This window comes from Pipra filicauda, unplaced genomic scaffold (genome assembly GCF_003945595.2).
Source record: "Pipra filicauda isolate LSUMZ 115617 unplaced genomic scaffold, ASM394559v2 scaffold78_size3787270_pilon, whole genome shotgun sequence".
NCBI lineage: Eukaryota > Metazoa > Chordata > Aves > Passeriformes > Pipridae > Pipra > Pipra filicauda.
Genome location: NW_024104964.1, coordinates 426,909 through 454,320, shown reverse-complemented (window position 1 = coordinate 454,320; position 27,412 = coordinate 426,909). Strand labels below are relative to the sequence as shown.

Sequence of the window (27,412 nt, the reverse complement as noted above, 5' to 3'; positions counted from 1 at the left end):
TTTTGCATATCTGCCATCACACTGTCACATTTTACTAGACAGATATGGTAGTTGTTATTACTTGGAAAACAGGAATTTGGTTATCACTTTATTCATAAGTTGACACTGAAAATATATATAGTATTGTATAATTGAGCAGTTAACAAAATAGTTCTGTTATTTCTGTTGAATTATTTTATAATTTTATCCAGTAACACCTTTCAAGATGATTGGTACATTTAAAAGATGTGATGACTGAGGGATCATGGTTGCACAAGATGTTATGTTGCACAAGATGTTTTCTGTTATGAAAATAATTCTAAGGCAGACAAAACTATGCTGCAATAAGCCTGATGAAATGAGACTGTGAAGGGCAAAATTTGTTGATGTCTATACTAAAGAGCTTTGCTCTGACAACTCTGAAGTAACTCCTGTAGTGGAATCCCTTTGCTGTTAGTTACGTAGTGCAGCCCTTGGCAAAGGTAAAAGGAAGTGTTTCCTGGCAGATGGAAGCAGCAGTATCAGTGCTTGATACTGGTGATGCTGGTCAAAAATAAAAGCAGTAAGAGCAGATATGGTCGTGCCATCCAGTTGTTTCAAAAGCCCAGCTCCACTCACGTTAGGCCTCTATCTAACAAGAGGGAAGGATGTATGGGACGGGCAGGCAAAGCAAAACATCTTGGTTTACACCTATCAGAACAAAGTTGCTTCTCTGTAACAAACCTAAATTGTTTTGGCCTTTTTTTAAGGTAGAAAGATTATACTGAAACCAGCGTAACACCTACCAGTAAATTAATAATTGATTTTAGTGGTAGCAGGAATGCTACGTGGGTAACTTAAACTACCTTCAATTTATCTTTTTTTTGTTAATGTATTTTAGCTGAAATACAGATGATCTCTTCTGCCTGACTTCTACAGGTTTAAGTAACATTACAACTTCAGTGAAAACAGATTTAATAGAGTCAGTGTCAGCTAATTAGGTCTTTAGATGATTAATATGGTTATGGGATCATGGGAATCATTGTATTTTTGGTAGATTTTTCAAAAAACCCAAACGACATTCATAAGAAAGTCATAAACATTGTGACAGTTTATTATGACTGAATTCCAGCTCTGAAGGAACAGAAGTATGCTTTCTGTTCACGAGACAAACATCAGTATATACATGCACAAGTACCCCAGATGCTTAGCAAAACACTAGAAGAAATAAGAGTTTTCAGCTGGATTTATGGCCTAGTGATACTTCAAATACTTTTCTACTAACTGAATACAACAGAAGAAAGAAAACTAAAACCAGCAAGCAAGCAGTAGTCTCTATCTTCCACCTCTGTTTCTCTTGGATTTATGGCCTTTTCTTGTGAATTGCTAAATGAAAACATTTTCAGTGTAACACTCGCGTGGGTATGTCCTTAGGATGACAGAGCAGCTGACTGATTTTGCCAGCTGGAATTCAAGGGAATGAATTCCAGCATTGCAAAATGAAGTCAGTAGGGCCCAATTCTACTTGGAAGAGTAAGGTACTTACTTTTACTCATACAGGTAGACACATGCCTGAGCCTGAACTCCCTAGGTCAGTGATCCAACTAATACAGATTTGAGACTGACTTCCTGCTTTACTTTCAGTGAGCACTGTATGTCCAATTGTACTGTACAGTATTTTCCAGTTGCCTTGTCGCCATGGTTAGCTTCAACACAGTTGCTTTACCTCAGATGACAGTTGTCCTTCAGTAGTTCATGTAAGATTTCAATGAAGAAGTAAGATGATTTATGTGAGGGTAGTCCCACAGTACCTTTTATGCAGCTCTGCTGTTTCTTTCATTTGCTTCTTTGTTTCATTTGCTTTTTTATTCCAGCACATTCTTTGTATTTGAGTGGATAGTAGACTTCATTGTTTTAGGTCAGCAACTTCCTCTGGCTGCAGTGAAGAACATGTGGCAGGAAAAATGCTGCAGTTCCATCCTCTGGTAGAAGACTGACAAAATCCCTTAGTTCCAATTCCATTGCAACAACTGATAAAGTTTCTGCTCAGAGCAGGGGAGAAAAATCTCATTTAGGTATTTTGAGTTTAGAACAAAGAAACAAAGTCATCAACAATGTAATTATGAACTGAAGTCATCAAATTATCTAAATATTGCAAGTGGAATGAAATTTGAGACATACCCATTTGGATACAAATACAAATATAGAAAATCTCAAAAGTAAACTGAAATTCTGACTTAAATTAAAACCATACCTCTATCTTGACTCATCAGGTCTACACATGGCACTAATGCTAATGAAAGTCTGATCTAGTACTTCACATGTTTTGTATGAAATGCAAAGGAAGCCCTGGAAATCTTATTAGTACCCTAACTCAGCACTATCTGTAAAACTGGATGTTTTGCAAGCAGCTTCTCAGACCAAGCTGTTTAATATGTTCTTAAACGATTACAGGACAGTTATTGCATGAAAAAAATTCCAAAGAAAAACTGCTGGCACCAGAAACTAGAACTTTATGATAGAGCACGGCAACCTGTGCAGCACAATGCAACCCCTTGATGATGTTTTTCTCAGGCATTCCATTGGCATACTTTTAACAATGTATGTGCTTTATTCAACATGCTTAATTTGTCAAAACAAACACACTGGCCCCTCAGCTATACACAGTATTATTAACTTCCTACAAACATGTAACAATAGGACTACATAACTACTAAGGTGGATTTCTCTACTTCTAGTAATAACACACTGTGTTTTTTTCAGTCTATGACCTAATCATCAATACATACTTAAGCCTCCCCTGTGTTATCAATAACAGCCCGTTACCTAAGAACAATATAGTCACTTAGCCTAGAAAAAACAAGAAACAATCACAAATAGCTCTATTTAGTAAGTTTTTTTACTGGTGTCTATTCTTGATCCATACAGAAACAGTATGATTACAACCAGTAACTGTTTTCGATACAAAAGGAATGCCGTGATTTTTATCTGAGGGTACAGTGCATACACTGCACAGTCTCTTGCTAATGACCAGAAAGACTGCTAAACTGTATTGGCTGTAGCTGGAGAAAAAGGTCCCCTTTTCTTCCAAGTTACCACATCAGTTGTCCTTAGTCTGAACAGTTATTAAGACTGTTAGCTGACATACAAAGGCTTCTGGAGTTGAGTTGCAACCAACGGATTTACCTTTGAGTGCTGAAATGAGAACAGGGCAGTCATTTCCAGTAAGTCTAGTTCTCTTGCAAAGTTCAGGAAGCAGCTTGTTCCACCACAGAGCCTAAATCCACAAAAACCCACAGCAAAAGTGTACATCAACAAGGACTGCAATTAAGAGTATGAAAGAGCTGCTAAAAATACAGATCAGTCACGATGAACTTAATGCCAGGAATGCAGTGATTTTGCACATATTGTATTTTTCCATCTTAAGTGCAACCTTTTTCTGCTCAAAAATCTTCACACAGTGCCCCTTATACCTCTATAGACAAAAGTTTAGAAGGCAAAAGTCACTGGCAAGACCGATGCAGTCAGAGAATTTATTTTTTTCCCTCTAAACAGCTCCAGGCAAAGTGGTAAACAGCATTACTATAAGAACATTGCTCTGTCTCCTGACCTCATCTGTCTACTCCCAACAGCTATAGCAGTGAATAAGGTTTTGTGTACAGTTTTGCTGATAAGAATGCAGTGAAGGGACTTTTTTCCTCCTTTGAACTTGATAACTTTTCTTTCACCTGCACTCAGATTCAGTACTGCAACCTCACATTCAAATCTAATGTGGAAACCATCAAAGAAACTACTTTCAGATCTGAATAAAAAGTTCAGATCTGGTTTTAAACAGAGTTCTAGTACATCCATCTAGTAGAGGATCACCTTTACTGACTCTGGTCAGTAAAGCTGTGTACAATTAATTGAGCAGCTGTAATTGGCAATGGAAGTAAACTCCTGTACTCCTGCAACACTGGAATAATACCAATTCCAACATTAAAACTGTATAGAGGGATAACAGGAAAATGGGACATAAAGACATAATCGTTCCACTAGTGCATCAGTACCAGTCTGATGTTATAAGGTCAGAAGATGTCACTACAACACAGGAAGAACATCATTTAAGTATGATTTTCTTTGAAGGACCATGTTCTCCTATCAGTTAGCTTATCAGTAAGATTTCACCTGTAAGCACTGCCAATTTAGAACACCAATTAGTGAGAAACAAGGTAATTTTTCATTTACAGTGGAAAAAAACCATATTACTCTCCCTTTTCTGAGACAGTCTGCTATCTGAAAAGACTATGCTTTAAATTTACTATAATGAATACAGTAAGTGACAGAAGAAACTGGAGGAAAAAATACTCCATTAAAATCAGTGGGGACTGAGTTAACAAATTAAAACATCAAGCAAGAGGTTCAATGCAAGCTAAGCCATTTACTTTGTGTGAAAGCTGGGCTGTGATCCATCCAGAGTCCATCTGTACACAACAGCATTTTAGTTAGGAAAAAACCCAGAAGACAGTGAACAGCTTTACTGAAAGTAGCACACCTGCTTGTCACCTTTGAGCTCGTGCTGAGCGTAGAGCACGGCTGCACCAGGACACCTCGGCAGGAGCTGCTCAAGGGCTTCCTCGTACCTGCCCAGCCGGGTATTGCAGAGCACGCGGACGGCCAGGCCCACATTGTCAGCCTCTGGCAGGGGCTCCAGGACAGGCAGAGCTGAAGCCACATTGATTGACTGACTGCATAAAAGAGACTGAAGACAAGAACAAAACGTATTGTTTGGATTTAAGACAAACTTTGCAAAAAATGCTAACTATAACCTTAGAATGGAAGCCCTTACTTGTCACAATAATTCTAAAATAATACTTCCATTAATAAATGTTGCTGAAAATTGAGAAAACAAGTTTAGAGAGGATGCAAATGTAAATATCATTGTTACCAACAGATCTCTTTAGTATTTTTTTCTTCCATTGTTTCAATTGGCCTTTTATTTCAACTTGGATAACTTAGGGGGGAAGGAGGAGAAGAGTCTGCTGGAGAAAGTTGTTAATACATATATGAATATTTGCAGAATGACTCTAAGTTGTAAGCAGTAAGAGTTAATACCTGTTTCATACCTGCAGTCTTGAGATGTCTTCATGGTAATCTTTATCAGATGAACATCCCGTTGACATTATGGAAGTCACCCATGGGAAAATCAACCCAAAATGATTACAGGAATTTATCTATACAAGAAAGAATCAAATTGCAATAAAAGAAACATTTCTGTTAGTGACAGTCCCATGTGAAACTCTCCACAAGTGAAGAAAATCTTAATCTCAAATAGTGTAACTTAGAAGAGCAGCTACACTTCCTTCTGGTTCATGCAACTTAGTAACAAATAAACTGGAAACTTTTATTCAGTTCTGTATTTCAGCTTTCTCATTCATAATTCTTTAGAATTCATCATTCACACAATTTTCTCATTCAGTAAGCTTTGTGAAATTGCAAACACTCCACCTGACACATTCTCATTTTTCATTTTAGCCCTTACTTCTATCCAGAGCTGAGATTCCTGTTGGAAGTATATTTGCAAATGTCCCCAAGGAGTAGGACTGCCCTGAGCTAGCAATACCAATCTGTAACTGCACACTACCTTATTTGCTTTCAGTCTTGCTTCTTTTAACAGATAAACTGTCCAGAATTAAAATAGTAAGGATGGTAATTTGGAGGAACACTGCAGTCCTAAAACCTCCTCTGAGTGGTTACCACTTACCAGATCCTCTGTTGTTTTTAACGGCTTAGTCTCAGGAAGTTGCTTCTTTGATATCCTCCAAACATACTGAGAAGTAACCCTCAGCAAGAGCTCCTGAAGTATTTCTTCCTGAGAGCACACTACAAGAAGAGCTTCCCAGAAGTCCACCAGGAGCTGAGGAATAGTGTTTTCACTATTACTACACAACATCTAAGAACAAAAATGACAGAAGACAGCAAGTTAACACAGACTATGGTGATTATTAGTAGTAGAAATTAGAAGAAACAGGAGGAAGAGTTTTTACTTTTAGAAGCAGAATTTTCATTCCTTTTTTATCCTGTGATTCTACATAATACACTGCTAGGCAAAGTAAAAAGTTCATGGAATGATTTTAAGGTAATCAATTCTAAACAAGAGATTTGATTTCTTCTTCAAGATTTACTCCACTGCCAGAAATGTCACCACCACCATCAGCAAATATTTACAGATTGCTAATTTGGAGGATTTTATATATGCCAAGCAGGTGTCTTCAAAAGAGAACTATAGAGGCCATGATGAGAGATGCTGTGTAGCTCAGCTGGGTATCATGGCAGGACCCACAAGGGAGATGTTTTAACGTGTGCTATGTCAGCAAAAAGGACTTTTATTTGGTATCCAAATGGTTTTAAACAACAACACTTGTTCTAATTTGAACTTTATGACTTGCTATTTTTGATACAGGTTTTTCACAGTAATAGGTATAGTAAGACTGCAACATACCTACATTGAAGAACACGTTTTAACCCAAGTAAGTTATTCATTGAAGAGAAAAGAAAAAAAAGGTTTGTCTAATTCCCAGTTAAAGCAAACTTCAGGGATGCTAGAAAAACTATTCTGTTAATATTTCTTCTCATAAACTGCAGAGACACATTTTTCTTTCAGGAATTTATAAAGAACATCAGAACATTATATACCTTCATATTTAAGTCTGATTCTTTAGAATTATGTTTTAATCCCAATGATTTCTTCAAAAGGAGCTTATGGAATTAATTTATCTACATTCTGTTAAATTTCATTAGCCTTACAAAGCTCAGTCACTAGGAAGCCATTGAAAGACCACTGAGATCAGAATATTCTCCATTCAAATGACTGGGTAAAAACAAAGAACTTAATGAATTTTGGGGGGGGGGGGAGGTTGCATCATTTAACCAGTATTTCTTTCCAGAAGGTCCAGTTTCTGACTCTGTAATCATCTATCATGACTGGAATATAACCCTCTTTCTGAAGAAGTGCTGAAATGTGAGTGAAGGAGCAGCCGAGTCTGCTTTTCTTACCAGTAACATCACTATGAAAAAAACAGAAGCAAAAAAAATGATCACAGGCCAACCTTGAAAAAGGTATCTGCTTCTTCCAATTCAATTTTTCTGTTCTCATGTAAAGCCACAGTGGCAGCGACGAGTAAACCAGGCTGCATCTCCTTCAGGTGAACAGCAAACTCAGTTGGCATAACAATTCCTCCCTTACGCTGCCTCAAGAGTTGTGGTTGCCCAGTGAAGCCACAAGCCAGCATTGTCTACAAACATAATCAGATATAAATCAGGTAAGGAATTCAATACATACAGGATTCAACCCAATAAACTCAGTATTTCCTCAGGCAGTGAAGTTTAGATAGAGAAATGAAGGAAAGTCAGGGGAAGAAAACAAATCCTTTTGCATAGAGTAACTCTTCAGAAACCGAGCTCCAAACTGCAGGAACACTCCAAAACAACAGGTCTTGTGCCTGAACACTGAAAGGAACATGCTGTTGAAAGCTGGAGTTACTGTGCACATGTGAAAGTTGAATTTTGCAAAGAAATCCAAGACATTCAATACACACAATGCTTTGAAAAATCACTGGCTGAATTTCCAATAGACTACTTTGCTAAATTAGTGTAAATTACTTTGCTAAAGTATGATTTTCATTTTGAAAATACCCCAGAAACAACAATCAAAATGTGCTGCGCTTTGTGCAATAGTAAGTTGTTTCTGGGTATGTGAGTGCTTTTGAAGGCAACCATAACAAGGTGCTATTCCCACTTTAAAGACAGCGGAGAAATGATGCCTAAGAAAATTAAATTAATTACACAAATATAAGGCAGACCTAGGAGGAAAATTCAGATTTCACTCTGCTATGAATACAAACTATTTTTCCTTTCTTTAGTTTTCTAAAAGTGTTAGTTTCTTCTGCTTTGAAACAAAATGCTTCTTTAAAGGTGAACTGCAATAAAACATATTTAAAACATATCAGATTAAAAAGAAAGAAAGAAAACCCAACCAAACAACCCAACACCCATATCTCAGCCACTTTCTATATATAAATTCTGTTCTATTCTATAAATAACAACCATGCAGTGGAATGTGTATGTTTGCTCACAACATGGCAATTTCATATGATCACACTGCAAAAGCAGATGATGCTGAATATAATTTTTGAAAGTGCTCCCCACAGTTCCCACCTTGCAATTCAAAGCCTGATGATTTTAAAAGCTCTCCAGGACTTCTTCCACCAAAGCACGATAGATCTAACTTTGGAACAGCTATCCATGTATTTCAAAAGTTTTTAGACTTCCAATATCTCACTCTAAGAAAAAGTCTGTATTTCAAGCTCTGTCACCTTTGAATATTCCACAGTCCTGATCAACCTTACCAAGAAGTAATTTACAGACTGATCTCAGTCTAAAACCACATGTGAACATCTATGGCAGAGGCAGCTCCACTAACATTTCCCCCCACTGATGAGGAATTCTTATTTTGATAGCACTGAAGTAGATTCTGATCTGGTCTTAGTAAGGGTTAAGTGCTTTGATGCCTACTAAGAAACATGTGAAATTGTATACTGAAATTTCAGTTTGTGTGCACAATGGATGAATATCCTGCTTCATAAGCAATTTTATAATGCCTGTTTCCATAGAGATGGTGTTTTCATGGGCGTATCACATATTGATTTCAGGTGTAGGGGTGTAGAGATGCTACTATACAACCCTATACTGCTATACAAGCCAGGCAGCTGAAGAGCACTGGCTCTGCAGAGCTTGTTACCTCCCAGTAAACAGTATTTAATTTATCAAGAATTAAGAGCTTCCAAACTTTTACTTATTTGGTAAGGCTTTGCCAAGACAATACCCTGCCTGCAGGGTAAACTGTATAGTCCCAGTGTGTGCCAGCCCTCCATTCTACTGCCATTGCACACATTCAGTGGAGCCTACACAGCACATCAGGAGGAAGAGGCGTCACTGAAAGTTTCTTTTACTGTAAAATGCAACTACAAGTCAAACAACTGACCTGGGCTTTGGCAAAGTGCGAATAGCTCATGCTCTCAGTATACTTTACCTCCTTATAGGAGTCCATCTCATGTTCATACATTATCAGGTCTCCCATTTTCAGAGCCAAAAAAGCCTTAGTAAGTGTCAGGACCACTGATGGCATCATCTTTTCTACTTTCTGAAGATACTTCACAGCTGTCAAAGGACACACGTTTCTCATGCAGGGGCTGCAAAGGATATGAGGCAGCTGCACGGGGTCAGCGAGGTAGAATATCTGGAGAATTTTATTTCCTGATTCCTATTGAAATAAAAGCCATTTGACAGTTTAGACCTTTTCAGGTATACAGTCTACTATTGCACATGAAAGTAGTGCAGTTTTGTTGTTGTTTTGGTGGCCTTTTTTTTTAAAACAGACAAGTACAGTTTAGCTATCAAATCACAGTGCCTCCCCTGCCTCTCTCCTCCCTACTAATAAAAATAAAGGATCACTAACTGGTAGTGATTCAACCCACATTCTGGGGTGCTAGGAGAACCCCACGGTGAATTGTTTTTACCAAACTGTACAATTTGGCAATGTTCAAAGAAACAGTTTGTTTTGCTACAGAAATGAGAGATGAAAGAAATTTGAGGCAGAGCTTTCCTAAACCAGAAGTGTCTCTGTGTGCAAGTGGGAAACAGATCACTACCAACATGCATCATGGTAGCCAAATCCATAATATGTTGCTTGAAATCAGCTCAAAGCATCACAAGTGCTGCTTGGTTTTTTTTTCAGTGAAAATGGGAAAATAAAAAATAATGTGAAAAAGAATAACTGTAAAACTAAATAAGCAGCTCATCATTTTCAATGAGAATTTGATTAAAATTGGATACACAGATCTTAAAATCAGAACTAAATCAACAGATTACAAAAAAACCCAACTTGTTTCTACCTTGCTTAATTCTTCATTCAAGTCTTCGTTAAGAGAGTGAGTTAAGTAAAATATAAGTCCTTTCTCATATGTCTGTATTTCATCACCTTCTGAAACTAGTCTCTGTAAAACTTCAGTCATGGATAAACCTGACATTCTGTAGTATGGCAAAGCAAGGTGGTAATCCTTTGTGTCAAATCTGTAAGCAACAGAGAAGGGAAAAAATTAACAAAGCAACTGAGGGCAACACTTTTGTCGTCACTCTTGGTAAGAGCTAGAACAATACATCAAACAAAGTCGCAGACACATCAGTTATCTGCATATTCATAGTTCATATTCACATAATGGTTGCATTCTGTGTTTAATGACAGTAAAGACAACCAGACACTGAAGAGATGACCAGATTAAGCTGGTTTTGTAAAACACAGAGACTTATATTACATATGTAATACTAATGTAAAACAGCAAAGAATTATGGTTTTTCATTTTAAGGTTACATTAGTGGAAACACAGCTCACCTTTACCACTTCAACATCTAAAACATACCTGCTGTAGCAGTCTCCTAAGAATGCACAACTTTCTCTGAACGCTCTTAGAAGTTCTTCTTTCTCATCTGATTTAAGGAAATGAGGGTCCATTATAGCTGCTCGGATCAGTAAGTGAGCCTCACTTAAAAGATGGATGCAGCTCTCAGTTTTAACATTTTCGTAAGTTCTACTATAATCTACCTAGAACAGACACAGGATATACTTGAGCTACTAGCAAAAATTAAGAATATACAGGAGAAATTCTAATGAGGAAAGCAGCCATTTGAAATAGGATTACGGGCTGTACATGAGAAATACATTACATTATATTCAGCAATAGCATGCATCAGAGATTAATTAACAGTACTTATTTTAGTTAGCAAACAACAAAAGCAGGAGTCGGGCAGTACCATTTCTCTGTAAAGCTGAATGGTTGAAACAGTGTTTATAATATATAAATTCCAACCAGGCTCTGACTCAGAATTTGTTCTGGATTTGATGCTGTCAGCCTTTCTGGAACTAGAGAGGAGAAAAAGAGTTGAGTTGTCAGTATCGAAATAAACACTATGCAGCCAAAACACCACCGCTCATTTGATAATTCAAATGCATAAATAGGTATGTTTGCAGACTAGTAAATGCTGGAGAGTTAAGCTGTGAATTTAGGTCATAACAGCTAATAACAAAATAGGGATAGGCATGTTCATACACCAGGAACATCATCAGAACTGTATACTACATCTTCTCCAGTGCTTAACACCAGGTAGTGTCAGGTATTACAGGAATCATAGAATCATCAAATGGCTTGGCTTGGAAGGGACCTTAAAGATCATCGAGTTCCACCCTCCCTGTCATGAGCATGGGGTGCCACCCACTGGAACAGGTCAGACTGCCCAGGGCCCCATCAAACCTGACCTTGACTATTTAAGTACTTTAAATTAGCTAAAGTGTTTATGTACATTCTGTAAGGACTTACTGCATGTTTGCCCCTGCAGCTCTATCAAAGTGTTTGCCAAGATATTGTGTAAAGAAATATCTAGGTCTGTAATGCCCATAAAAATACCGCAGGAAAACACAGACTCCTTTTGTTCTGCTTTTTGGTTTTAACTGTTCTGGGATATTTACATCTTTATTTTCAAATTATGGTGCTAAGTAGCCCAGTATTTGTTCAACCTATGTCCTTTACAGAAGGCAAAAAGAGTATCTTCCTCAAATGCCAATCAGAATATTTGAAACAACACAATTGGCAGAAGAAAATGTGCTTTAGTCAAGAAAACTACAGTATTTTGAATAGGCATTCTCCCTGATGGACTTATCTTCTCCTGAATAATGTCTGCTCTAGGCTTTAAGAAATACTGATTCACATAACTGCTTCAGTCAACTATAGCTGCCCCACTCTTGTTAATTAACTTGAACTGACTTTAATAAATATGGTTTCTGAATAGCTGTGTAGAATAGCTCCTTAGATGTTTTATGAAAAGCCCTCAAAAAAGAAGGGGAATAGCAGTTCCCATGGAAATTGGTAAAAAGTAACATATGCCTCTGGCTACATACATGCTACAAGAGTAACTCGGGCCAAAGTCTGATCTAACTTTTGTCATGGATAACTGTAGTGATGTTCATAACTTTTCTTGTAAAGAATCCCAAAGATAAGACATTTTCATTTTGTGCTACAGCACATTTTGTAACCTGTAGCTTTGGTACTCTACATAGTATTTTTGTTTCTCAAGACAAATATTTTTTTCTTCTCCGGCTAAATTCTTAGTGATGTTATTTTAACATTTTGTTGATTTCAAGCATCTGTGATCCTACTCTTATTTCTTCTGCATCAGTTAATACAATAGAATTAAAAAAAAAAAAAAGCTTGGTTTCTGTTCTCATTCACTAAGAATGGAATTATTTCAAACACTTTTTCCACAGAGGAACCACTCCAACTGTAATACCCACAAATTCAGCACTGTACACAGAGCTGTAAGTACCGTCTCCCTAAAAGACACAAATCCTTACAGCATCCTTCTTGTAGGCTTTCTTCTTTCAGTAATATCTTCTGTGTCTGCCTTAGTCAAAAGAATTATATGGTTTTTGAAATGACAGATAGCTCTTGGTCCTATAAAAAGCTGCATTCTTAATGTGCAGACATCCAGTGTAACAGGTGGACAAGCCTATAAAGGAAAGGGATTGTTTTGTCATTTCAGTTAGTATGTACTTTGAGTCTTTAAATAAATCAGGGAAAAAACTAACCTTTGTACAATGATCTGACATTAAAAACATTCCCTGGCTTTCCTAACTTTGAGTGCTTCACTTAAACAAGAATAAAAATACTCATAAAAGCATGACAAGAAATATTTAACAATGAGTAAAAAAAAAAAAATTATTTCCCTCTTCAAAGCTACTACAGTTTTAGCTATATGTCTTAAAATAATGCAGCCTGAGCCACATGTCTGATGTGGGAAACTTAATCCCAAATAGTCTGAATTTGACCAAGTTGTTAAAGACTGCCTGGTTATAAAAGTCTTGATTTCAGTTGCTTATAAAAAGCAATTACAGATAGAAGTATTATATTTGCTTGCCTATTGTTACATTACATATCCCATATTATATCTCCAATTTGTTCAATATACACCTTTCAGGTAAAACTTACCCTATTACACTGGACTAAAAATTGAAAAATGCAACCTCATTTGCACAGAAATATTCTAAATTTACAGCTTTAAAAAGATAAAATACTACATTTACAAATTAACATACACAGTGAAGCAAGGCAACACAGTATTATATGTGTAACCTGGTTTTTGAAGACACCTCAACATTTCTTGTAAAAGGTGGAGGCCTGCAGGGGTGACCTAGAGACTCTAAACTACCCTGGGCTAGTTAGAACCAGAACCAGAACCAGGCAGCTCTTAAACTGGTGTAAAAAAACAGCAGGAAAAATAATAATAGCAAATAATAAAAATAACCATCATCATCCTCACACTTCAAACTCCTGGAGCCCTGTGGCACTGGAGCCCATGGAGGATCTGCAGCCTGTGGACAGCAAGCTGCAGCACAGACATCCGTGTGAGACTGCAGCCTGCACATCCCTCCAAACCTCCTCTGGAGGCAGGAGGCAGCATTTGGCTGACTGGAGAAATTGTGATGGACTTGAATGTAACCCACAGTGAAAACACAGAAAGCTGAGACTGGAGAATGGACAGGACAGATTATGTCACATGTTTGTATTAGTTATCTAGTACCTCTCTGGAGAGCAGAGAATACGTGTTTGGCTCTTGAAAATTTTATAAAACTTCTACTGTCCTATGGATTCTTTATGTCTGCTGTCTGCATGCTCAACAGAAATCCTTAAATGCTAACATAAAATACACCTCAATCTACCTTTCCTACTATGCTTATTACTGTGTATCACAACCTTTACAATTCAATAGATTTTTACTGATAAGCCATTTAAGGAAGGGGAAAATTTAGACCTCCAAGGATCAAAAGACCTCCTCCTAAAAAGCATGCCCTAAGTATGTGGTAGCAGACTTGATTGTCTACACTCCTCCTGCAAAAAATGGTTTTTCAAGGACACCTGAGAGAGAGAAACATCATCAGCTACAATAAGGGAAAACTCTGCACCCTTCGTTCAGTTTTATACGGAAAAGCATGGAATTTAGCTTAAAAAAGAAGTGATTTTATAGCTTTTGATGTTTTTGAAAACATTCTACTCATGGTCTAGAATTTAAGATGGCAATAACAGATTGTTTCATTGAGACATCTGTAGACCATCAAAATACAATATGCCATAGATAGAAGTAAAATATTAATTTTTGATGTTACTTCATTGGTTCAGCCAATAGAAACTAGGAGGATTTCAAAAGGAAACTAAGTCAATTAAGCGCCATACCACTACCCCGACAGTTTTAGTGAGATAACGAGGTGCACCTTCACAGTCGTATCAATATAGGGATCCTCATCACGGGCTGCTGCTGCACTGCATCTCACTGTGAAACACTGCAGGTTCTCACTAGAGGGAAATACGAAAATGCAACAATGAAGGAAAGAAATGAAGACTTGCAAAAATCAAGTAGCCAGAGAATCAGCTCTTTTTCCTTTGAAGGGCTTTGAAGCCTAAGCAGGAGGGCCCACTGGACTAACATATAAGTCTGCCCAGAGATTTCCAGACTATGAAGGATGTATCAGAGGGGAAAAAAAAAAAAGGGCAGCAGCATAGAGAAACATAGTAATAGTATCAGCAAAATCATAAACTTAGTACCTTGTAATGACGTGCAGGAACTGTGGAGTAAGGACTGCCTGCTCTGACTTCTCTGAATACTGATAAGTAGAAATTACTTCTACTACCTTCCCAATAGAGTAGAGATATCCAACATGAGGTAAAGAGAAAAAGCAAAAGAGACTCAGTAGTTCTCTCTTGTTCTCAGTTTCCTCATAGGCTGTCAAAGAGCTTCCTAGATGTAACAATAAGAAAGACATTTTATATACTTCATAAATCCAAACCTGGCAATTCCATTGCAAGCCTGATGCCTAAAAGATACTAACAAACCTGCCCAAGTTTCAGACTGGTTTTGTTAGTAGCTAGTAAAAAGAACTATATGAAGTTATTAGAGAGAGACCAAGGGAGGGCCACTAAGATGGTGAAAGGCCTAGAGGGGAAGCCATACGAGGAGTCGCTGAGGTTACTTGCTTTGTTCAGCCTGGACGAGTCTGATGGGAGACCTAATAGCAGTCTACATGCAGTTCCTAAGGGAATGGCCTGAAGTTGTGTCTGGGGAGGTTTAGGTCGGACATCAGGAAAAGGTTCTTCCCCCAGAGGGTGGTTGGGCACTGACCAGGCTCCCCAGGGCAGTGGGCACGGCCCCAAGGCCGACAGAGCTCCAGGAGTGGTTGGACAGGGTAGGATTGTTGGGGTGTCTGTGCAGGGCCAGGAGTTGGATTCAATGATCCCTGTGGGTCCCTTCCAACTTTGCATATTCTATGATTCTATCCAACTGCTAACAGGCAGCATTAAATTCTTCCATGGGTCTTTTGGGGTTTGAGCTAGTGAACCCCTAAAATTTGCATTCATCCCTTCCCTTTCAATTAAAGCCTGTCAGAAAGGTAACCTGTATCTTAAGGTTTACTACCCTGATTTCCTCTGTGGGCTAATGAGTAGCAGTCTAGTACCTTAAAACACTGAGGATAATTTTATTAATGCAATGTAAAGAGTGACTGTTTTGCAACACAAAATTAATCTGTAGAGAACTGATAAAAGCTGATTTAGTCTTCCTCTTTTGGTGTGATGAATTGGTATTTTAGTTCAAGGTTTATGCAGAACTTGGAGAAATTTAAAGACTTTTTTTTAACAGAAGCTCAGTTTAAATCATGGAAAAGGGAGGAAAGATCTGAATTTGAAAAACAAACCATACAGAAACAGTGTACAAAAAAGGATATACAACGAAGCCCCTTCCTTTCACAGTCTCCTATGATACAGCCCATTGTGCCTTCACACGTAGCCATTTACCTGTCTGATATACAGGGAGCAGTTGAACAGAATGCAGCTTCGTCTCTTCACAAAACCCAAACGGTGACTGGTCGGGTGTAAAACGTCTAGAGAAAAAAATCCAAAACAACAACATGGGACCGCAGTGAGAGATTATGATGATCTACTTTGGACAAGTAAAGGGCACTGGTTAGAACAGGCATAGCTCATGTTTTAACACTCAACAACAATTCACACTCCTAGCAATGCCATTAGCATAGCAATGCCAAGAAGCACAGGGCACAGATAGATACAACTATCTTGAGTTCCTGCAACCAGAATCCTCTTTCTTTGCTTGTCTGCAAGATGCATGTCAAAGTTTGAGATCACTGGAAGACATGTTGCAATTGATTTGGACCTCAATTTAAGCTTTTTTTCAACCCCTCTCTTTTTATTCCACTGAGCTGTATGTAATGTCATGTCATCTCCAATCCTACTTTTCTTTCCTATTATGTGTCATCCTTTTCCCTGCTTTGCTTTGGAATTCACTGCTGGACTGTGACATCAATTCTTCCTCGGTTTGAGGAAGATAAAAACGTTAATAGAAGAGGAAGACTAAATCAGCTTCCTGAGAAGGGGACCTGGAGAGGGAGATGCTGAGCTCTTCTCCCTGGGATCCTGGGACAGGACACCTGGGAAGAGCTCAAAGCTGTGCCAGGGGACTTTCAGGCTTGACATGAGGAAGCATTTTCCTACCGAGAGAGTGGTGAAACACTGGAACAGGCTTCCTACAGAGGTGGACAATGCTCCAGGCCTGTGGTTGTTTAAGAGGCATTTGGACTGTGCCTTTAGTACTATGCTTTACCAGTAGCTCAGCTCAGAAGTGGTCAGGCAGTTGGACTAGATGATTATTGCAGATCCCTTCTAAGTGAAATATTCCAATATATTTAAAAAAGGGCTTTCTTTGGTATCCCATTATTTCCTCAGTTCAAAAGAAACCCTGACCCTTATAAAACCCCCAAAAGTCAAAATACCAGTTTTCTTTCAGAAAGACATAATCCTCAACTCATTTTGGTTTCTTGTAGTAAATTAACCCATAAAGGGGAAAATTCATTTGTAATACCTGAAAAGCAGATACCGCACTTGGAAGCACTTTGTGTCTTCAGTAGGTAACTCTGTGGATTCCAGTGTGATGGGTATCTCACATAGCTTACTTTCTTCCCCAAGCAGTTCCACTGGCTTCTGACATATGATGAACTCATCTAATTCAAGCTGCAAAGTATGTGTTGAAGGGCTTTCATCTTTCACACCTGAACAATGAAAATGTTATCTTAATTGTTCAAACCATTCCATTCAGCACTAAGAAACTGGTATGACACAGTATCAATTAAATACTCCAATTACAGCTACTTAGCTAGCATTTGCTTCCTCAAACCATGAGATTTTGAAAACAGCCATGCTAGAAGACAAGAACAATTCCTTAATTGCCTCAGCAGTCTGAATACCTAGCAGTCAAGATTTTTGAAAAAACCTCCCATGTAAACTGTTCATTAGAAAGCAAGTCCAAAGCAACTTGTGCTGCAAATGATTGGTCATAAAAAAATGTTGTCTTTTGGCTGGAGAGGTTTTGAGAAGGAAAAGGCAGCAATCACAGAAAGCTGCGTTCTCTTAAACTCAAGTTCTGGAAACTTTTCTATCTAGTTTTTAGTAATAAAAACAACTAGGGGTAGAATGCCATGATCTGAGAAAAGATCCACCTTCACTCAGTGAAGAACATTCCATTTATATTTTCCCTATGACAAGTCTTATTTACCTTTTAATCTTTTTGTAGGTGCAGTTTCCATTTCTAAAAGACCATCCTTCTAAGTTTCTTTAATTATAAGCGAAGGACTTTCCTAAAGTTTGTTGGTGTTCACCTGATATGTATACTTCTGGAAAGGTGGGAACTGATAATTGATTACATACGGATTGATTTCTTGCAATATACAGGAATGAAACCTACTGAGTACATCTATTTCTGGGATTTCTAGGATTTTAAGGCAAGCCCCTGAATAAGAAGAAGGACTGAAACAGGAGAATTTGCTTGATTATGCAGGTTCTGAGCCTACTAACAGTTACAAAAGTACACAGACATTGCCACAGAAACACTCTTAAATGTGTAAGCTGGTTATTTAGGCAATGACACTGACAGAATAATTTTTCTGAACATAGCACACTGAACTACTACCACTTTAGTTTGGCCCATGGTAGCATGCCAAAACAGGGACCTAATTCTCTATCTGTAGAGGCTGCACTATCCTGAAAGTGTGCAGAATGATGGCATATTCATTTGAATTGTTACCTCCAACTGCAGGTTGGTACAACTTTTCATGCCCTAGAACATTCAGCTGACAGGATGATCTAGAAATATGTGCTGAAGGGCAAAGACCTTGTTTGAGCCTACTTTCAGAATAACAGGAATCAGTGAGCAGATTCTTAAAGATACAAAAAAAAAATTATTTCTTCACTTACCTCCATCCACAGTCTTTTCTGGTGCACTGACTCCCTGAGCACATTGCTCTGTCCAATCTGCACTTTGCTGGACCAGTTCCAGTTTCAGGATTAGAACGTCCAGCTCTGTTGTTATGGCTATATGTCTGGCACAAAATGCAACTTCAGCAGGAATGAGATTATCAATGTGCAAAATTAAGGAGCGTTCAAAATCTAACACAGTCAAATTCTGGTTTATGACCAGGTATTTCAAACAGAATATGACTAGTTTATTCTTGCAGCCCACAAGAAGATCTCCATTTACGGGACAACATGAAATGCACAGTGGAGGGTCTGAAAGTGGCATTTCAACAACTGACATCTGTTCTTTCAAGGTTTCACTGTATGACTCTTCCATCTTGTGACCAACCATCCGAACGCACACACGAGAGCTCCCTGCAGACATACATCTCCAGTTCGTATATGCTCTTAGGAAAGTTGCTTTGCTTTTTTCTTCAATTGTCACCAGATAGTCTCCTTAAAAGAAAGCAGTGATACTGATATATCATTACAGAATAGATGACAATTTTTGAGCTCTTTACCTTCTGTAGTTCATTACAAAGAACATCTTAAAGTCTCAACTCATACATAAAATTCCAAAACCAGTTTTCACCAATTTTCCTCTAAATTAAATACAAAGTGCAACTTTTTTTTGCTGGGTGGCACACACTTAACATACCATTAAAAAAAAGGACTTATATATCTAGGTCCAGAATAATTCGTAAGTGAATCCACTATATGAGTTGTATTTGCAGACCAAACCCGCCTCCTCCCCCCCAGCCTGCGTCCCCAGTGCCGTTTTGTTCTCTACAGACCAGGGAAAGCAATAGACTAACAGAAGAGCTGTGGGATTGGCTGGAACGACCACCCGCCCCGTGCTCTGAAAACAAAATCCCAATAAAACAAAAGCAAGGGAGGGAGCACTGTCCCTACCCTGGGCGGACGCAGACGGCAAACAAAGGGAGACGCGGCCCGCGCCCTCCCCACCGGCCCCAGGCCCGGCCCGCGGGCCAGCCCGCTCCAGCCGCCGCGCCCGAGCCGACCCCGGGCGGAGGGAGGGGCGGGCGGGAGCGCCAGGCCCTCCTCCCGCGGCGAGACCCGAGCGGCGCCGCTCGCCGGCCCCCGCTCCCGGCCTCGCTCCCCCCGCCCGGCGGAGTCTCAGGGCCTCTTCCCGCACTCGAGCCGGACACGTCCCGGCCTCCCCAGCCACGCACCCCCGGAGCCGGCGGTCGCCGGGACTGACCTGCCGAGCTGTGCGCCATGCGCAGCACGGGCCCCAGAGTGGCGAAGGAGCCCAGGGGCTCGCAGCGGCCCTGGTCGCGCACGGCGAACACCTCTACCCTGCAGCTGGCCGCCGTGCTGGCCACGAACAGCACGTCCTGGCCGCAGCAGAAGTGCGCCGGCTCCTGCTTACAGGGCACTACTCGCTGCGACCCGAACGGGTGCAAGTTGTAAAGCTGCACCATGGTCCCGCAGGAGCGGAGTGCGCCCCGGAGGCCTCTCGGGGCGGCGCCTGCACTTCCGCGGCGGCAGAGCGGGCAGAGCCACCTCCCCCGGCGGGCTGCGGGGCCGGCTCCGCCGGCAGCGTGCGGCTGCCCCGGGGCTGGTGGCCTGGCAGGAGGGTCTCTGTGGCCTTAGTGCGGCTCCGTTGCTGTGTGAGCACTCCCGGGCATGCTCTGCCATCGCAGAGCAGCGCCGTGCACTGCAGGAACTCCCGAGTGGGAGGGCAAGTTGGAAGCGATCATTAAGGTGAGATGGGACTGGGAACGGTGGCTCAGGAATTGTTTGGGTCGGAGGTGTCTGTGCGGAGCGGATTTGCCGTGGGCGCGGCTCGGAGCAGCTGCCGCCGACGAGCAACGAGCCTAACGTCCCAGGCTGCTGAGACCTGGCATCTTGCAGTCTCCCAGATACAAACACAAATACTTTTTTGTATTTAAATGCAGCAGTTCTTTCTTCATAGCTCCATACGCTCTGCATACACTGCATGCTCCACGGATACTAGTTACAAATACTTCTGAAAAAAAGAATCACTTCTGGTATCTTTAGTATGTGTTGCCCTTTTCTCTCTCCTGGTTTTATAGAACACGTAGGCAAGAAAAAAACCCCAAAATGTACAACCCACACCCAAACCAACAAAACCCCCCAAATGAAACTTAAAGTTTTGTCTCAGTTTCCAGATTCAGGACCAAAGAAAGCGTATTTCACAGAATATCCTGAGTTGGAAGGGACCCCTAAGGATCCAGTCTAACTGTTAAGTAAATGGCCTGTATGGGGATCAAACCCATGATCTTGGTGTTACTGGGACCATGCTCTCACCAACTGGGTCAGTGGTTTTTACACAAGCCAAGTGCCCTATAATTAACTGCTTCCACCTGTCTCTAAAGCTCTATTCATTTGTAAAGGACATTAGATTTTTTTTTTTTTACTAGGTGAACGTAGGAATGTGAAAATTACAACACACTTAAAGCAGGTAACAGATCTGCTACCAAAACCTGTAATCTCAAATGGTCCTTCCTTAGTGAATACACACATTAATTAAATGAAGAAGAAAAAACAGAGGTGGTAGAATCTTTAAAACTTTATTTGAAAACACATTTGAAAACTTTATTTAAAAACAAACAAGTGACAAGTGAACAGGGTTCTGCAATTCTTTTTTTTTTGGTAAATAAATTTTTCCAGGCTTTAGTTTTCTCAATATTCATCTCCTTCTTCAGCCTCTGCTTCTACTGAGTCTAGGCCTACTTCTTCATAATCTTTCTCAAGGGCAGCCAGATCTTCCCGGGCTTCAGAAAATTCTCCTTCCTCCATCCCTTCCCCAACATACCAATGCACAAAGGCACGCTTGGTATACATGAGATCAAATTTGTGGTCGAGCCGAGCCCATGCTTCAGCAATAGCAGTTGTGTTACTCAGCATACACACAGCCCGCTGCACCTTGGCAAGGTCAGCACCTGGCACCACAGTTGGAGGCTGATAGTTAATGCCCACCTTTAAGACAACAAATGAAAACTTTCCTTAGGAGCGCTAAGGTTTAAAGGCTCATTTCCGTTAACAATCAAAAATCACCATAGGTACAATTAAATAAAATAGCTTAGAGTTATTTTGGACTTTATCAAAATATTTAACAGGGACATTACAATATTTTAGCGTGACTGTTATCTCTGAGAACTACACAATTGCTAATCATTCAGATATTGAGCACTTAAAAAGCTACATACCTTGAATCCAGTTGGGCACCAATCCACAAACTGAATGGTACGTTTAGTCTTGATAGTGGCAATGGCTGCATTGACATCCTTGGGCACGACATCGCCTCTGTATAACATACAGCAGGCCATGTACTTGCCATGGCGAGGGTCGCATTTCACCATCTGGTTGGCTGGTTCAAAGCAAGAGTGGGTAATTTCAGCCACAGATAACTGCTCATGATATGCTTTTTCAGCAGAGATGATGGGGGCGTATGTTACCAAGGGGAAATGGATTCGTGGGTATGGAACCAGGTTAGTTTGAAATTCTGTCAGATCTACATTAAGGGCTCCATCAAAACGCAGTGAGGCTGTGATGGATGAAACAATTTGCCCAATTAATCGGTTTAAATTTGTGTAAGTAGGACGGCCAATGTCCAGGTTACGACGACATATATCGTAAATGGCTTCGTTATCTACCATGAAGGCACAGTCTGAATGCTCTAATGTTGTGTGGGTAGTTAGAATGGAGTTGTAGGGTTCCACTACAGCAGTGGAAACTTGTGGTGCTGGATAAATTGCAAACTCCAGTTTAGATTTCTTGCCGTAGTCAACAGAGAGCCTTTCCATAAGCAGTGAAGCAAACCCTGAACCAGTGCCTCCTCCAAAACTATGAAAGATAAGGAAACCTTGCAGCCCTGTGCATAGATCAGCCTATAATGGAGTGGAAAAAAATGGGAGAAAAAAAACAGTTAGTGATGGTTTTGGAGAAATCAGTATTAAAATAATCATTCAAAAGCATTTGTCATAAGTTTGTTAGTTTGACATTGTTATAATAAAAAAACCAGCTTTCTTGAAAGGTCCTGGTTTAACTGGCTGAATTTTTATTTAAAGGGGGGTGGAACAGGCAAGGAAATAAAAGGTTTATTGTGTTTTGTTTTAAACAATTAAGTATGCACAAAATTCTTAGTGAAAAAAAAACCAGAAAACCATCAATATAGATAGCTATAGAGCTGTATCAATTATTTTAAATACTAACTTGCAGCATGAATTCTTACCAGTTTGCGAATGCGGTCTAGCACCAGATCAACGATCTCTTTTCCAATGGTATAATGGCCTCTGGCATAATTATTGGCCGCATCTTCTTTCCCAGTAATGAGCTGCTCAGGATGGAATAACTGCCTGTATGTGCCTGTACGTACTTCATCTACAAAAAACCCCAAAACACTACATCATAAATTTGATCTGTTCGGTTCTGTGTGTGCTGCCTAGTGACAACACACTAAGCACATGTGTCAAAAGAGTGCAGACAGCATCTCTGACTATGCACAGCTTGTCTGACTAGTCTGAGAAGTTGGCTCAACTTCAGCCACTTTTTTTAGGGATAAACATCAAGCACACACAAAGCAGTATTTGTACTTGAGGAACACAGAGGTCACTCAAAAAACTACATTACAGGTACAGATGAGGTACTGGACAACAATCAAACAGAACTCCGGATGCAGTGCAGCAGTCTGGAAAGATTATCCAGATCATAGAAAAGTTCTATCATTTTCCAAATAGTTACCTGTAGGCCATTATTTAATTTCTTTCAAATAACAATAACCTCAAATGTCAAAACAGCATCCAGACACACATCTTTTAAAATCTATAGTGTTCTTAACAGACAAAAAAAGACAGTAGGGAATCCATAAAGGATCCTCACTTTTTCACTGAAGACCTTTAATGCTGGGTACATACCAACTACGGTTGGCTCTAGGTCCACAAACACTGCTCTCGGAACATGTTTACCAGCTCCTGTCTCACTGAAGAAAGTGTTAAATGAATCATCTCCACGTCCCATAGTATTATCACTAGGCACTTGACCATCAGGCTGGATCCCATGTTCAAGACAATACAATTCCCAACATGCATTGCCAATCTGAACACCAGCCTGACCAACGTGGATGGATATGCATTCACGCTGCGAAGTTAAAACACAACAATAATAAGACATGGAGTTACCTGCTTCTATATTTTATTCTCATTATAACTAGCTATCTGTGGGTTGTATTTTTCCACGATCTTTCTCTGCTGCAATATTCCCTGGTTTCTCTTGAGTGACAATTTAAAGAGAACAAATGTCTGTTGCTAGCAAGACACTACTCACCTTAGTTGACCTGCACTGACTTTGAGAATATTGGAAGATCCTAAAGGCAACACATCCCTTACGATGCTGCATATATATCTTTAATATTCAACCTAGTCTCTTTTTCACCTTCTTTTAGCTTTTGGAAGACTTCTTTATATAATATCCCCAAATTTCCTTGACTTGTTGCCAAACCATGTACTGGGTAACTGTTGTAAGAATCTTTCCTGCACAGGACCACTCAGTACGTTTTTCTTTATAATAAGCGTAGTGGTATTTAGCCCCTGACAATTTGAATGTATTTTTTTTCATACATATTCTTATGTGAAATTCTCCAAGATTCCCAATCAAATGTCATCTGCCCACTTTAAGCCAGCTCCTCTGATTCTAAGCAACTGCCATGTATGTTTAATCTCCCAATACCTCAGTTTTGTCTTACACCCGAGATGGAAATAAGCTGCATTTCTAGTTTACTGTTACAGTGTATCTAGGAAAAAGCAGAGCTGGAAAAGAAAGAGCAAGGTGTCTGGGCTGCCCTTTCCCGTTTTCTTGGCAGCTGCATCCAGCGCAGTACCCTCGGCTGTTTCCGTTCTCATCCCCGCAGCTCCGCCCTCCGCCGGCCCCGCCCCCTCCTCCGACTGGCCCTCCATCGCCGGCAACCCCGCCCCCCCCTCTGATTGGCCCTTCACCACCCCCTCCTCTGATTGGCTGCGCCCAGCAAACAGCTCCTCCCGGCACGCGCCGCCCGCCCGTCCCTCACTGCCGCCCCCTCATAAGCACGCGCTGTGTCCTCTGCGGCTTCGCGCGCCAAGGAGGCCCAGAAACGGCGGAAGGATCCGGCTGCTCTTTCCCGCTGTCTCTCTGCTGCCTGGGTCAGGTTTCAGTCTGCCTCTCGCCCCTTCGCACGGGAGGTGCTCGCTACGAACAGCCTTCCGTTGCACTTCCACATATCCCTGGCTAGCCACGGGTCACTTTCTGTGCCTCACCGTCCTTGAACTATTAACCTTTACACTCCTTCTCCTTCTCCCCAGTCCTTCGGCCTTAGTGCTACCACGGGGACTTCAAGCAGAGACTGCCTGCAAGTCCTGCCGCAGTACGTGCAGTCACAAACTCCCCCGACTGCCACAGCAGAAGCCCTCCCAAACGTCCTTCCTCCCCCCCAGCCGCGAGGATCCCGTATCCCACCATGGTGCCTTGCTAAGCTGACGAACTCCAGCTGCGCCACAGCCCGTCTGCCGACGCTCACCGACCGGTACCAACTGCCGGCCGTTAACGGCCTCAAACCCTTCCCCTCAAGCGCTGGCTCCCCATTGGTCCTTACCCGCGCGGGCTACGCGCGAGCGAGCACCGCTGATTGGCGGGGCCGTTCTTCTCCCGGCGGGGTGGGAGCGGCTGCCACGTGCAGGGGCGTGTCTGGGGGCGTGTCTGGAGAGGTGCCGGGCGGGGCGGGATCTCGAGGCGGGAAAGCGGCCGCGCCGGGGCGGGAAGGGTTCCTCCGGTGGCTGGGGGGTCCTGTCGGGCACAGCGGGGCCGACAGCTGGACAGCTGCCGCTGGATGGCCAGAGTTTAAGTGAGCCAGCTCTGTTGTTTTCTCGAGTAGCAGCCTTGCCACTTATAGGGGTTTTTCCCTCCCTTTCTTTCCACTTTTTCCCCTTCTTTCCTCTTCCTGTCTCCCCAAAGAAAAGCAAATTACAGATTTGCTGTTAATAACGAGAACGGGTAAAAATTAAAATTAAGAGATTGCTATTAATTAAAAGAGACAAGCTCTTTTAGGCTTCTCATAATGCACATTTTTTTAATTCCTTAATGCTGCCTAACTGAAGCTTATTGAGTTTATTTCTCATGTACTTTGGTGCTTAGAATTCTGCACAAAACTATACCGTGTTCTACAGCCAAAACTTTTGCGGGGCCATTAATTCTACTATCTGCTGGAAAGAGTTGTGCATACATATTCCAAGATAGCTTCTGAATGATAAAATTATCCCTTTATCATTGAATGACTTGACTGTATTCAAGTATTAACCTTTTATATTTGTTAAACTCCTTTATATGCTCTTAGTTACAGGCTTTCTTGTACACCTTCAGCATTCTAGCCTGATGGGTCATATGAACTCAGGAAGATTTTTCGCCTTGACTCTTCATTGACGTAAATCTTTTTTAAAGGGCAGTTAACCTATAGCAATGACTGTGCCATAGAAGAGAAAAAAAGAGGCCTATGCAGCATTGCCAGCTTATGGTCATGATGGAAAAAATGTTGAGCAATGACAAAGGGAGAAAGGAAAGGAGGCATCATTGTAGACCATTTCTTTAGGAAATGAGTCTGAGAAAGTAAGTTCTCAAAAATATCATTTGTAAGTGCAGACCCTCTAAGAGAGACTGTTTATTCAGCCTTTCTCATGTATTCTTTAAAAAAGAGATTACCATTAAAAAAAATCCCTTAAAAAAATCTGCAAGGACTCAATATTCCATCATCACCAGATATTTTGTTTGCTGTGGTGGGCAGACCCTGGCTGGATGCCAGGTGCCCACAAAAGCTGCTCCATCACTCCCCTTCTCAACTGGACAGGGGAGAGAAAATATAATAAAAGGCTCACATGTTGAGATAAGAACAGGAAGAGATCATTCAGCAATTACCATCACAGGCAAAACAGCCTTGAGCTGGGAAATTAGCCTAATTTATTACCCAACAGATAAGAGTAAGGTAAATAGAAATAAAACCAAAATCTTGAAACACCTTCCTCTCACTCCTCCTTCCCTTTTTCCTGGGCTTTGCCCATTTGTATGAAGATGATAATCTTTATACAAAATTTATTGGCAAAGTTTTGAGGATAAGTTAGTGAAAAGCTGGGATTTTGTTTCCTTTTATTGGTGGTGGTGGGTTTGGTTGGTTGTTTTTCTGGGTTGGTTTTTTTTAACATCAACCTGCATTTTTAGATGAAACTATATCATTTGCTTTCATATAGCATCCAGGCTTGTCCAAAAAGACTGCTACATAAATCCCTGTTTTGCAAAACATTTATTTCAGTGAATAGCAGCAGCTGCCTCAGTGACTTTGTGAAAATATTTTAGTCATTTAATGGAATGGAATGGCAGCCTGGAATGCCGTGTGACAGTATGCAGTTTTTAGAAAATGAAGCTTTTAAAACTCACACTCTTTTTTTCTTCTTTTTTTTTTCACAGTAGCCTAGTGAAGAAGAAAAATGCTGTTTCCTTCATCTGTTGTTGGCTATGGCATGTATCTATTTGACTTGCAGCTCATTCCATTACAATTTTTAGGAGAAGCTGTAAGAGACTTCAGAGTGGTTTCACTTAAGTGACATGAAAATATTGTTTCAAAAGGCTCTATTCTGCAAGGTTATAAATGTTTTTAATTATCACTGACCATGACTATTTGTGCCTAAGTTAGTGTACCATATGCTTTTTATCTTTAGTAGTAGAGTTGCTACTCTCCAAGTCAGATTCTTATTACAACATACAGCTTCAGAAAATCACATTCTGACAATATCATGCTTTGCCCTTTGCATCCTCTTTTATTTTCTTGGCATCTTTGCAAACTCGTAAACATTCTGTCTGTAACTGACGGCTAACTGCACGTGTTCTTGCCACTGTAGACAGGTTCTTTTACCATTAGCACTTGTCGGGTAAAGCGTACATGGCCCGTGGCACGGCCGGATACCCCGAAGAGGGGGCCGGGGCAGAACCCGGGTACCCCGGCGAGGGGC

At 40.7% G+C, this 27,412-nt stretch overlaps 2 protein-coding genes across 3 annotated transcripts; both read right to left on the bottom strand.

Moving 5' to 3' along the window:
• Window positions 1–1,043: 1,043 nt before the first annotated feature.
• On the bottom strand, window positions 1,044–20,158 carry HPS3 (HPS3 biogenesis of lysosomal organelles complex 2 subunit 1). 2 transcript variants are annotated; one of them, XM_027716503.2, is made up of 17 exons: window positions 19,621–19,843; window positions 18,360–18,854; window positions 16,972–17,158; window positions 15,891–15,976; window positions 14,646–14,838; window positions 14,315–14,396; window positions 12,401–12,555; window positions 10,807–10,915; window positions 10,416–10,597; window positions 9,891–10,068; window positions 9,029–9,259; window positions 7,047–7,232; window positions 5,702–5,890; window positions 5,064–5,171; window positions 4,493–4,699; window positions 3,145–3,235; window positions 1,044–2,000 (listed from the first exon to the last, which is right to left on the bottom strand). In XM_027716503.2, the coding sequence occupies exons 1-17, from the start codon at window positions 19,841–19,843 to the stop codon at window positions 1,873–1,875; spliced, it is 3,030 nt and encodes a 1,009-aa protein (XP_027572304.2). In that variant the 3' UTR covers window positions 1,044–1,872. The 2 variants fall into 2 exon arrangements, with proteins under 2 accessions (XP_027572304.2, XP_027572309.2); XM_027716508.2 differs by lacking the exons at window positions 1,044–2,000; window positions 3,145–3,235 and having other exon boundaries at window positions 4,609–4,699; window positions 5,053–5,171; window positions 19,621–20,158.
• An 816-nt stretch (window positions 20,159–20,974) lies between these two features.
• LOC113985616 (tubulin alpha-3 chain-like) lies at window positions 20,975–24,971 on the bottom strand. Its single transcript, XM_027716521.2, has 5 exons — window positions 24,876–24,971; window positions 23,303–23,525; window positions 22,621–22,769; window positions 21,596–22,276; window positions 20,975–21,365 (listed from the first exon to the last, which is right to left on the bottom strand). Exons 1-5 carry the CDS (start codon window positions 24,876–24,878, stop codon window positions 21,069–21,071), a joined length of 1,353 nt encoding a protein of 450 aa, XP_027572322.1. The 5' UTR covers window positions 24,879–24,971; the 3' UTR covers window positions 20,975–21,068.
• Window positions 24,972–27,412: the final 2,441 nt, after the last annotated feature.

Coding starts and splice junctions, on each gene's coding strand:
- HPS3 (XM_027716503.2), bottom strand. CDS start 19,843: ATGGTGCAGCTTTACAACTTGCACCCGTTCGGGTCGCAGCGAGTAGTG. Junction 14,839..15,890: donor GCTCCCTGTATATCAGACAG/GTAAATGGCTAC, acceptor TGTTACATCTAG/GAAGCTCTTTGACAGCCTAT. Junction 10,916..12,400: donor AAGCCTACAAGAAGGATGCT/GTAAGGATTTGT, acceptor TCTCCTCTCTAG/TTCCAGAAAGGCTGACAGCA.
- LOC113985616 (XM_027716521.2), bottom strand. Junction 22,770..23,302: donor CCTAGAGCCAACCGTAGTTG/GTATGTACCCAG, acceptor GGTTTTTTGTAG/ATGAAGTACGTACAGGCACA. Junction 21,366..21,595: donor GGTGCCCAACTGGATTCAAG/GTATGTAGCTTT, acceptor GTTGTCTTAAAG/GTGGGCATTAACTATCAGCC.